Source organism: Rhinolophus hipposideros (assembly GCF_964194185.1).
Source record: "Rhinolophus hipposideros genome assembly, chromosome: 13".
Taxonomy (NCBI): domain Eukaryota; kingdom Metazoa; phylum Chordata; class Mammalia; order Chiroptera; family Rhinolophidae; genus Rhinolophus; species Rhinolophus hipposideros.
In genome coordinates this window covers 61,326,138-61,339,172 of record NC_138059.1, presented here as the reverse complement: position 1 = coordinate 61,339,172, position 13,035 = coordinate 61,326,138, and the positions used below count along the sequence as shown (strand labels likewise).

The 13,035-nt window shown below is 37.0% G+C and overlaps 1 protein-coding gene across 4 annotated transcripts in view; it reads left to right on the top strand.

Moving 5' to 3' along the window:
• The first annotated feature begins 5,735 nt into the window (after positions 1-5,735).
• The window catches only part of ARMC1 (armadillo repeat containing 1), a 54,068-nt gene continuing 46,768 nt past the window's right edge, over positions 5,736-13,035 (top strand). For 2 of the 4 annotated variants that reach the window (XR_013994791.1, XM_081070918.1), the window contains exons 1-2: positions 5,742-5,950; positions 10,823-11,043. Coding sequence is in view for 3 of the 4 variants with exons in the window: in XM_081070918.1 (XP_080927044.1) it covers positions 10,861-11,043 (183 nt within the window). In the remaining variant the exon portion in view is untranslated. Of the gene's footprint in view, positions 6,479-8,134; positions 8,195-10,822; positions 11,044-13,035 lie in introns of all 4 variants that reach the window. The other 2 variants (XM_081070919.1, XM_081070920.1) reach the window with 2 other exon arrangements.

The window sequence follows — 13,035 nt, the reverse complement described above, 5'->3', positions numbered from 1 at the left end:
TCGGTAGAACAGTGAAGTGCCCATGTGAGAGGCACTTTAAGACAAGGTGGCACTGTATGTGTCTGGGAGAGGTTCAGATGCAGGACAGCCAGTGAAGGCTAATTGGTGGGCCAACATCATCTCACATGAAGTGAAAGTTCAGAGATGCAGGTAAATGCCTAATAGTTCAGACCCATTGGTTTCAAGCTCTGATCACTATTAAAGGCAGATATTATTGGGAGAGAATAACATTTAAGTCCACTTCAGTCATGTAAATCTTAGTGCAGACAAATGTTTTTACCATGGTGTCCAATGAAGAACTGTTGAACTATTTTGATTTAATCATACACTTGGGTGTATCTGATTGTTCTGAGCCTTGAAACTGCGTTTTCTTTTCAGATCAGTGTACAAAGTGATCTGATGTGTATCCAAAAAAGTGAAAGGATCACTGCCTTCTAGAGACTATGCCATTTCTTTCTATAAACTCGCTCTTGGGGTAGTCCCTGACCTGCAGAGCTCTTTTTTATGTTTTTAAATTGTTTTATTTTTAAAATTATGATTATGAAAAATGTCAAACATACACAAAAGTAAGTTTATACAATGAATCCTCATGTATCCATCATAGAGCTTCAACAGTCAGTAGCTCATAGCTACATAGCGCTTCATCCACACCCTTTCCAGGCTTCTGGGTTCCTTGTTTTGGAGATGCTAGGGATGAATGCTGAGGCCTCTAAAAGCAAATTCTTTGATTATTTTGAAGCTAATTTCAGACATGTCATTTCAACCATAAATATTTCAATGTCTATCACTAAAAGTTAAGAAGTCTTTTTTAAAAAACATAACTATAATGCCATTCTAAGGCCTAAATCATGGATAATTGTTTCTTAATACCATCATCAGGTCTGTGTTCAAATTTACCTGGGTGTCTCATTTATTTTTTATTTTTTTACAGTTGGTTTCTTTGAATCAGAATCTTAAAAAGAGCCACACATTACATTTGATATATATGTCTCTTAAATCTATTTTAAACTACATAACCTCTTCCCCTGCCTCTTGTTTTGTTTTGTTTTGATGAAGAAACAGATTTTTATCTTGTAGAAATTTCCTACATTCAAGATTTTGCTGATTACATTCCTTCAGTGACATTTAACAAATTCCTCTGTCTCCTTTTATTTTCTGTAAACTGGTAGTTACATAAAAAGGCTTGATCTGATTCAGGTTCAATTTTTGGCTAGAACACTTCATAGACAGTCGCCGTGCACTTCCATCAGAAGCTACATAATGTTCGTGTTTCTCTACTTTGTAACATTAACAGCTCTTGGTGAACGTTGCCTAGATCCATGATCTCATTAAATATCAACAGTGATATTCTATCATTCCTTTTCAGTTATTAGTTAATTGTTTAATTTGAGGAATGTTTGCAAAGAAAAGCAAGTTGAAAGCTTGTTTCTTAATATTTACCAGTTTTCAGAATAATTATCCCACATCAACTATTCTGTAACCCTGAAGTATAGTAGTACATATAAGAAAGGCAAGTTTAATGCTTAGTTTGATTCTCTCTATTTACCAGTTTTCAGGAAATTGAGTTGGTTCCTTCAGATTCTCTAAAGGTGACCAATGATGTTTCTTTTCCTTACTTTTCCCCCAGGATCAATAAACACTCATGAATTTTATCACTATTGGCTTTTATCTGATCTTTTCTGGGTAGATTCTTACACAGAGAATGTGTACATTTATAAAACATCGTCTAGGCATTGGGCTGGGTGCTCTTAAACTATTTTATTTAATTCCCACAGCAGTCTTGGAAGGCAGGTGCCATGGTCTCTGTTTTTTTGGAAGACTCTGATGTCATCAATAGCAGAGTGACCAGTACAAGTCACACAGTCAGGCAAGTGGTCAAGCTCAGACTTGTCTGACCCACATGGCACCATGTAGCTTTTAAAATGAGCTCCTACAGACACTGAGTCACTAAGTAGGGCTCATTGGTTACCCTACCAGCCTCCTGTCTTACCTCTTATCATATATCCTCCTCAGGCATTACTGTTTCGTGACTCTGTTTGTCATTCTCGTGCTTGAAAAGCAGTTCCCTGGAAGTGCTAAATACCCTCTGCCTTATAACTTAACACATAGATTTTTGCTGAATACGTTTTGTTACATTTACATATATGATTTCATTTAATGCAAATTTATCACATTGTATATAAAATTATATTTACCCCTCTCCTCGGTGCAGTTAGTTTATTTATTTTTAACTTTTCTTTGTGTCCTAGTCTCTCAGATCCTATTATACTCATTCAGGTAATATATGCTGAAAACCTAGGTTGTATCTTTCTATATATTTTCCATACTCATACAATAGCATATAAAGATATATACTTACGTAAACATGTGTAGGATATGATTTGTTATTGTTTTCAAAAATCAGATAACATACATACTTTTATGCACCTTGTAGCACTTAACAACATTGTGGCAATTCCTCAACATCTCTTCTAATAGCTCTAATTTCCTTATTTTTAACTGGCTTTCTAATATATTTTTTTGGCTTTCTATTTTTCATAGTAGTCTATGGTCTATAGATGTACCATCATTTATTAAAACATTCCACTATTGCTATGCATTCATTTGATGTTGGGTTTTTATTGGTGTTTATTTTTTGCTAATATGAACAGTGCTGCCATAAACATCTTTGTTCTTATGTCTTTATGTACTGGTGCTTTTTATTTCGATGGCTTATGGGATTGCTGGATCAAAAATATATTATTTTTATAATAGCTTTGCTGAATTGCTTTCTAAAAGGCTGTAATAATTTACATTTCCACAGCAATATCTGACAGTCCTCTTTCTACCCATTATCCCTGCCAGCAACTTGATCTCATTTTGGTTTTTACTAGTCTGAGCAGCATCAAGTGATTATTCTCATTGTTATATTAATTTGCATTCCTTATTACAAGTGAGTTTCAATGTCTTTTCATGTTTACTGGCCACATGGATTTTTCTCTTAAATACCAATTTATATTCTTTACCCAATTTCTATAGGGTTGTTTATTCCCTTCTTGAAAATTTGTAATTGATTTTTGAATGTTACCCTTGTCAACCGAGCATAAAGAATAAGGAGGCTTTGGCTAGAAATAAATGATGAAGATTTATTGGAGGGTCTTAGGATTTGCAAATCATAAATACAACAAGGCAATACCCAGAGTATTTTAAAGGAGAAGACAGAAAAGCTGAGAGTTCTTATAATAGAAAGTACATTCTTGAGAAATCCTGCACTTTTGGCCTCTGGATTGGTCCAGGATGATAATCTTCTAGATGTCCCATAGTCTGGATAATGGATGTCAGGCACTCTGGATATGTAAACATTCTTTTCTATATCCTTCAGGGGATTATCAAAGGGTATCTATACTATATGTATGTGTGTATATATATATATATATGTAAAATCTATATATATAATTTATATATATATATAAAATCGTCAATAATTGAATGAATGAAACTGCCATTATCTGTTTCATGTGTCTTAAGCAACACAGCCATTGAGAAACTTGACATTCCAGCTGTGTCCTGTGGCAAGATAATCTGAGGCTAAGAACAAGCAAAATGACTCATAATAGCAGTTAGTGTAATTTCACTAGTCTCAAGTTCGTACATTTTTTTTAAATTACTATTTTTTTAAAGATCTTTTATTATTATTATTATTATTATTATTTTTTTTATTGAGGAAAGGGAACAGGATTTTATTGGAGAACTGTACTACTTCCAGGACTTTTTTTCCAAGTCAAGTTGTTGTCCTTTCAATCTTAGTTGTGGAGGGCGCAGCTCAGCTCCAGGTGCAGTTGCCATTGATAGTTGCAGGGGGTGCAGCCCACCATCCCTTGCGGGAGTCGAACCGGCAACCTTGTGGTTGGCCCATGTGGGAATTGAACCAGCAGCCTTCAGAGTTAGGAGCATGGAGCTCCAACCTCCTGAACCACCGGGCCGGCCCCAAGTTTGTACATTTCTAATTTGAGAATATATATTCTTAAAACCTTAAAGACTTGCCCTTGGCTTATAATACCACAGGTGCTTACAAATCTGATAATTATTTTTTGTGAATATATCCCGCTTTTTAATGCCATTTACTCTCCATTTGCCAGGAAGAATGTCTCTATGTCAGAAGAGTGATTATCTTTAATTTTAGATTGTGAACTAGAAGACAAATACTCTATTAAACATATATTCTGGACAGTGCTATAAACCTAAGTCATCAATTACTTGTTGGAAAAATCCCACGTGTCTTTTCTCTTTCTAATGTACAAATTAACTTTAGCAAAAATAGCAAGTTTACTTTCCTGGGTTAAGGAGTTGTTTTTAATAACAATACTGAATGAGATTTCATTTACTCAATCACATGGGTTATGTTTAACCTGACTGTGCCCTTTGGACTTCTTATATTTACTTTTTTACAGCTTTCTACATTTACAATTTTATTTTCCTTTTTTTTTCTTTCAGTTCCAGCAGTTGAGTGGTCTAGTTGATTGTTACAAGTGAGGCTGGTGTTCCTACCACTGGACCTACCATCTCTTTTTTCTTTGTATTTCAGACTCAGTGTTCACTTAACCACCCCACCCTCCAACGACTTTGGGAAACAGAAACCCTGCCAGACTTGTTTTTGCTAAAGTTCACATGGTGTGAGACCTTTCCTATTCCGCTCCTGTTTACTTCTTGAGCTTCTTAAAAGGAAGAGGATAACCAAGAATAAGGGAAGTCAAAGCATTTTGAGGAAAAGTAAACGTTTGGTTTTTAAATTTACTTACAGACGAAACTAAGTACTGGAGACATTAGCATAGACTACATTCCGGGATATATATTCTCACCCACGTTCTTTCTCCATTAGAGGGCTCTCAAATATCTTCCGACTTTAATATATGAGCTACATGGCGGAATCAAACTGTAAGAGAATCCAAAATCTATTCAGTGAGGTTATTGAGTGCAATGGATGTATCATGCTCAGACTGGGCTGTGGGATTTAGATTACTTTTACGCAGAGAAATTAAAAAAAAAAAGTCTGTACCTAAACAAAAAAAACTTCAGTGACTGCCATCGATAAAACAAGTATATAAATCCTTACTTTGATAAATTAATAGAAAACAATATTTAAAAACTATTTCATGACAAATTTGAGAAATTCCCTTTGATAGTAAGTTCCTTTCCCTTACAAGAAAAAAAAAAGATAAAAATCGTTCCAAAGTAGAATTTACTATTTAAAACAAAAAAGTGTACTTTGTGGACTTCGCTCTGCTAGGAAGACAGTGGACATTAGCAAGAAAACACAATCCAAGAAATGCCTAATATTGTGTTAATCGTCTTAGAAAAAAACTCAAAACAATTTTTAAATATTATGAATTAAGACTCAGAAGCGAATGAATTAATATGCAACTGCTTCATTAGAACTGAAAGAGTTGCTGGAGAAAGAAACGTTCAATTTGAATTTCGGAACGCAGCAGCGACGTTCCTCGAGCGCTGGAACGCTGGGTTTCGTAGTCGGGCAAGTGCGGCGATTTATCAGCTGGAATCAAGTTACTTCGCGTAGTTCTTGGTGGACGGAGAGGCGTTTGGGCCAAGTCAGTGTTCCTGGGTTCTCATTGGACCCTTCCGTTGAACGCTTGGTGCATTTCCCTAGGTCACCAATGAACGCCTTAGTGTAAGAAAGCCATCGTGGATTGGATGTCTTATCCTCGCGTTGGAATGGTATTAGCCAATGAGAAGGCAGAATTGACGGAGGTGTCAGGGTCATGGGGGAGAGTCTATAGAGCCTTTTTCCGCTGGCACCCTCGCTCTTTGAACTACTCAAGTGTGGTGGTTTGCTGTCGCCGAGGCCGCGGCCGTGCACGGAGGAACCCGCTCCGCCCCTTCGGGTCCCTCTGCCTCATCCGTTGGTGTGGCCCTGATGGTGCGGCAGACTCAGGACTCCTAAAGCTCTGCAGCGGTATGTGTGGTCCAGGGGCGGCAGACAAAGCGGTGCAGCCGGGAAGGCCGCAGACAGCGGACCCTGCACCAAGTCGGCCTGGGTGGCGGCGCTCTGCTCTCCTTCTTATCAGGCCCCAGCAGCGCGCCCCACTGAGGTCTTTAAAGCTCCCTGCTCCCATGTGTTCCGTGAAAATGTTAGCTTTATTCACTTCCGCTCCGTCCCCCGCACGTCCGATGTTTACGAACCCTAGCATCACCGATGGGGGTCATTTCACTTCTTCATCTCTCCAAGTTGTTCATTGGTCACTTTGTATTCGTTTTGTGCACCTGCGTGGCTGCAGTAAGAGCAGAAGGACGTGGCTGTGTTGGGCTGCATTCAAGAGCGACCAGTTGTCACATCTCTGTATTTTAAGAACCGTTATTTGGGGGCATTCGTGCTGCTAGCAACTGCTTTCGGGGTGGTGTGCTGATCCATCAGTGCGGTGCGGAGCAGACCCCGACACCTGGAGGAATAGAGAAGTCCCCATAGGATCGTGTGTCGTTCTCGGTTGGTAACTGCCGCTGCTGTTACATCATCTTAAGTTCTTATTTGATCTGGACAACCACTCGGGATTATTATGTGAGGAAACTGAGGCTCGAAGGTGGTCCAGCGCTTCACCAACTTCTAAAAGAGTCAATTAATTGCTAGTAAGGAGAAAGCCAGCCCTAATCTTAGATAACTTTAAAACTCTTTAAAAACTCAATTCACTGACTGTCGATTTAGCTTGTGCCCTCTGCAACTCTTAGTATATGAAAGCGAAATAATTCTTTTGAGTTGAGTGGTAAATCTCGGCTGAAAAAAAAAAGACATCTGCCCAGTTACATCTGTCACCTACCTTGTAGCTTCTCAGTGTGGTTCCCTGACCAGCATAGCCTTCAGCTGAGAGCTGAATGGAAGTACAGAATTTCAGGCCTCACCCCCCATATTGAATCAGAATCTGCTTTTTAACAAGATCTCTTAGGTGATCATCGTGCTTGTTAAAAGTTTGGGGGTCATTCATTGTCTTACAATGATTTGTCCAAATTGAACTAAACAAAAGAATAAAAGGTATGCAGTATATTCACTTACGTTTTATAAGACTGGAACTATATAGAGGAGACGCTGGGTTTTTTCCCCTCCTTTTTTCTCATTAGATATGATTTTGTTTAAAAAAATTAAATATGTATTGGCAATTTTAGCTTAGCAGCCAAAAATCTTAAAATAGACATGAATATTTAAATAGTAATCCAAAGCTAACTTCTAAGGTATCAGGTGCTGGTCTTAAAATGGCTGAGACAAAAGAAATATTAACTACGGCTGCTGACAGTTAACTAAAATTTCAAGAACTTTCTGTTTACTCACACAGTCTGTGCCCAAAGTTTCCCACCATAATTTTCCCCCACAATTTTGTTTCATTGATCAAGAGCTTCCCAGCAGTTCCTTTGGAAAGAGGAGGTGGTTTTTCCAGTTCATTAATTTGGTTATCTGGTAATAAAACCAAAACCTAGGCCCAAATTCACTTACCCCTCATGTTGCTCAGTAATTAAAGAAAGTATCTTGTAGAGTTTTAATGTTCAGGGTTTTATTCAGATGTTCATAGCCATGTTAAAAAGATGCATTTAGAGACTAAAGTAAAGTTCTTACTTTACTCTTAATTGCACCAGAAATCACCTGGTGCACTTATTAAACTAAGTCTTGGCCCCGACCTCCAAGGATTCCCTTTTAGGTCTGGGCTTGGGCCTTAGAATCTGTATTTTAATAATCCAGTTTATTCTGATGTAGGTTATCCAGGTCTACAACTTGGTATTAGTATTTGAGATGAAAAATGCAACTAGAAAGCAAGCTTATTTTCTTTTGAACCCAATGCAGTACTCATTACATTACGTTACATTTTGGTTCATTTGTTGCTATAAAATTGCTCAGTTAAGTGAGTTTAAAAGATTATTTAAAATCATTGTGAGGTCTGCCAAATTTGGGAGTAAGAGAGGGTAGGATAGAATGACCATCAAAATACGTTGTTTAAAAATATTTTCCTATGAAGGGTAGATTTTTATCAAACAACTTGAGTATTTGTGTGAAATTGGTAGAATTAACACAAAAAGATTAAATGTACCTAATACATGTATTGGAATTAAAGTATATCTTTTGCTTACCTGTTCCCATTTTCTCTCATCTGTTCCATAGTTATCTTATAAAATCTGCTATGTGAACTCGGCAGTCCACAGATCATTTCACAGGATTCAGGTACTTCTCAGAATAATGATAGCAAGAATATTCAAATAAGAACAATTAACTATAACTCAGAGGAGTTATCTCCTGAAGTTTTACACAAAAACCCATCTAATTTAGTGGAGCACATCACAGCTTCTGCCTGTCTTTCTTGCCTTCGTTTAGGTGCCATAGGAAATCCAGCGCTTGGCCACAGCTTCTGCCTCTGCTTATTATGTTAGGATCTTTGATACTTTCGATGTGTGATATTCCCAACCTTTCCCTAGGCAGATCCTTATTTGAGCCCTCTCCTTACCAGTGGCCTTTGAAGATTGGAAGTTTTAACCATTTTTGACTTTTGTTCATCTCAAAGGAACAGGAAGGCCATAATTTTTCCAGAATCATTCCCATTGAATAGTTAGTTCTCTAAGATCTCCTTAGATGAAAATGGAGCTCTAGTTCCAAGGCCAGCGTTGTATGCAAAAAACCATAACCCAGAGTATTTGGTTCTTAACTGTGACTTGGCTCTTGGGCCTTTGAGCCAGCAATTGGTTTTGCAGGTTCCATTTTGGATAGGGTTTGTGCTGTTGACAGCACATAAAACTCACGGGTAAGGTGGTTTGTAAACAGAAATATTCACGCTGTTGGTGAAAGAAGCAACTAAGAGGCAGCTAAGAGGCAGCATGCCCCCCAAACCCTTTAGTCTTATCCCTGTCTTATCAGTCTGTTGTTTTTCTTTAAATCTTTTTTCTTGCTGCAGTAACCATAGTATTTTCATTTTGAGAAAATTATCTGCCAAATACTATCCTCATAAAACCCTGTTTGAGTCCTTTATTTTATATTTGCTTGCAGAATTAAAAATTTTAACTATAAATTTAATGTATTTTAACCTGGAATATGATTTTTTTCTGCCTGTGGTATGTGTTAAAGATCCTTAGCAGTGGTTTTAAAATTGCTTAGAAATTATTCCAAATTATTGAATAATCTTACTGTTTTTCATTGATTTTTGACTTTGTGTAACTTGTAACTATCATTTATTGATCATTTACTATATCCCAGGCATTAGTCTAAGTCCTTTACGTGTACTTTTATTTCATTTGGTCAATACACCATTTGGTAGCTTCTATAATTAACCTCATTTTACAGATTAAGAAAGTAAGACAAAGAGTTTGTGATTTGCCTAAAATCACAGTTACTCACTGAGAGCCTGCTTTCTTATACTGAATGTATAAATAGCTTTCCTAGAAGTGTCTTTGTCTCCCCCGCAGCCCCCAGTGCTAGTGCTTGACTCTTAATAGCTTTGTATATTTCCATACGTGGTCAGACTAGTTCTGCTTATTACCTTCCCCCCTCCAAACAACTTTAATAGCTTTTCTAGAGTTATGATTTTGTCCCCAACCCTTTCCCCAGTTAGCATTGTTATTGAAATTATCATTAAACTTACTAATTTGTGGAAAGTGTTTACACCTTTAGATTCTCCCTAAAAAGGAATATATTATGTAACTTGATTAATTCAAGTTATTATTTATTTTTTTGTAATTTTTAAAAAACTTTTATTTATTTAAGTGTGTTTTTCCAGGACCCATCAGCTCCAAGTCACATAGTTGTTTCAATCTATTTTGTGGAGGGCACAGCTCACACAGTGGCCCATGTGGGGATCAACTGGCAACCTTGTTAAGAGCACCACACTCTAACCAACTGAGCTAACCAGCTGCCCCTAAAGTTATTATTTTTAACTTTCTGCTTATATGAAGATTATTTTTTGATACTTTGTTTCTTTGGCTTTGTATGTTTAGCATGTTACATTTTCTAAAATATCCTGTGTACTTTTATGGGAAAAAGGTATGCCGAATTTTAAAGAACTGTGTGGAAAGTGGAAAGACTGCTGACAAGTTTAGGAGATATAGTAAATAAGATTTTAGCCCAGTTTTTGTACTAAATTTTGTCACGGGGGGCAAATTATTTAACTTCTCTCTGACTGTTTACGTATCTGTCAAACGAATTACCCAAATTCTATTTCATTCTTCTGAATATGGCACACTCAGAGGTGAACAAGTGTGATTAGATTTAGTTTAGATTCACCGTGACCTCCCAAACTCCACTGGTCTGAGGCACAGGGTGAGAGGTACCCTTCTTGGTTTCTTTGTTCATAGCCTTCTTTGACTCTTTCCTTTTTCCTAGGGCATTTTATCTTTTGTAGACCCAGTATGCTGAGTTTTCTTCATAAATGAATAAGAAAAGAAGCTGTAAGCTAGCCACTTTTCCCTAAGGCACTTGACCTTGGCTCCAGAAATGTTCTAGAGGAGAAAAAGGACAATGTTACAGTTTGAGAAGTGTAGCGAAGGTTACAAGCTTAAACTGTAAAGATCTTGTCTATTGTGGTACTTTAGTGTTAAAATGTGTATCGCTAAAAAGGAATTCCTTGGAATATCGAAGAAGACATATTCTTTAAACATTGTGCATACATGAATAATTTGATTGATTTATTTATTTTTCAGTCAGCTTACTAGGTTCATTTTACTTCTCTTAAACTGGAATTGCCAGTGCTTTTTTGTGACTTAGAGTCATCTGTTTCTTTCTAAAGGTGTTATAATCTTGATTATTTAAAAAATGCCATAATATACTTCAGCAGCCTAGAACTAATTTTGCAAACCATTTCTGCAGAATTTAAGAAGATTTTGTTCATGTGTACGGCCTAGAAGATGAATTCTTCCTCCTCCGCCATGAATGAAGAACCTGACGCACTATCGGTAGTTAACCAGCTACGGGATCTAGCGGCAGATCCATTGAACAGAAGAGCCATTGTCCAGGATCAGGGATGTCTGCCTGGCCTTATTTTATTTATGGACCATCCCAACCCCCCTGTTGTCCACTCGGCTTTGCTCGTAAGTTGCCTTTTGTAGTTTCAGTCTCAGTGTTACAATTTTTCAGTTCAGGAGGGTTTGAAGAAGTGTTAGCGGACATGCTAAAAAATTAAAAGTGTCTGTAGAGCACATGATAGTAAGTCTGTATTTCTGTATGTGCAGACATTCATGTATGCGTCTAGACCTTTGACACAAATGGTGGTATACTACACGCATGTAGTGTTCTGCAACTTCCTTTCTTCACTTAACAAGAAATCTTGAGGATTATATCAGTACAGATAGACAGTCATTAAAAAGGCACTTAATTGTCTTGTTTTTATTTTGTAACACCTTTATTAAGGTGTAAATCACAATTCGCATACAATTCACCTATTTAAAGTGTACAATTCAGTGGTTTTTAGTATATTCATAGACTTGTGCAACCGTCACCACAGTTAGTTTTAGAACATTTTCATTACCTTGGAAAGAAACTACTTTTTACCTGTTCTCTAGTTCCCCACCCTGTTTCCCCTAAGCGGCTGCGAGTTTGGCTGCGAGTTTCTTTTTGTATTTGCCTATTTCAGCAAAAATGCCTATTTATTTTTATAGGATCAAGTAATATGTAGGTTTTGTGACGGGTTTCTTTCACTGATCATAATGTTTTCAAGGTTCATCCACGTTGTAGCATGTATAGTAGTACTTTTTTACTGTTTATGGCTGAATGATATTCCATTGTAGGGATATGCCACATCCTGTTGGCATAAAAGATGAATGCGGAAATTCATTAGTGGATGAATTATACTGTATTAATATAAGATGGGAAGGAAAGATAAGGAAAGGAGAGGAAAAGGGAAAATACAAAGGATCATAGCTAATAATACAGAAGGAACTACCATGTTATGAGAAATTTTGGGGGGTAGACAAACATGTTAAAGAACAACACAAGGCAATCAGGCAAATTCAGAATGTGATCATTTCTGGAGGACAAATAATCTGGGTCCGGGGTCTGTAAACAATAGATGGCATTAAAGAGAAAGGCAGTGGGGTGGAGGAGAGGGATAGCAGTAACTGTTACAGATTAAAAGAGACTTAAGGGACATATCAGCCAGGTGTAATATGTGGACGTGATTGGATCTTGATTTCAGCAAATCAACATATTTTTAGATAGCTTGAAGTGAATATGGATCAAATTGTAGATAATAAAGCACTACTAACACTGTTGCTGGGTATTATAGTCGTGTTATCATTAAGTTAAAAAACCCATTAACTTAGGGATGTACTGAAGTATTTACAAATGCAATTATGTGTTCTCTGAGATTTGCTGTAAAGTACTCCAGTGTAGTAAGTGGCAGGATAGAAGATGAAACAAGATTGCCAAGTGGTTGATAATTGTTGAATCTGAGTGATGGGTACATGGGGTTCACCATACATTTTCTCTCCACTTTTGTGTCTTCTGAAATTTTCATAACAAGATGTTTAAAAGAAAGTTAACATAATAGAAAAATTGAAACCCACCGCCCTTTACTCTTAAGGACCCATGATAAATTCCCATTTAGTCTAATTTTATAAAATCATACAGAAAAATGATACAGGCTTTTCGTTTTCAAAAATCCAACTGTGTAATACAGATTTCCTATTTTACCTTTATTGAATGAAATTTAACAGGCAAAACAGACATTGATAGAAGGGAACAGTAGTGACACATGTGAAAATTTGCATGACCCCTAGTTTTGGTCCTATTTCAAGCAGAATTGTGAAAAAGTTGAGGAAAGAGTGTTAGTCTCTAGATAAGGACTTGGAGTTGAAGGGTTTTTATGTTTTTAAGTAGACTAGACTTGAACCTGTTTAATTCAGGAGACAAGAGGTTGCTAGAGTAAAAGAAGTTTGAGAAGGATCTCATAGTTGTTACAGAAAATGGGAAAGGTTGCTAAGTGAGGAGAAGGGTGAGATTGCTCACGTGTTGAGGGGCTGATTAGTTTGGTAACACTGAATTGATAACGGTACTTACGGCTTATGAAACTTTTTTTCACCCCC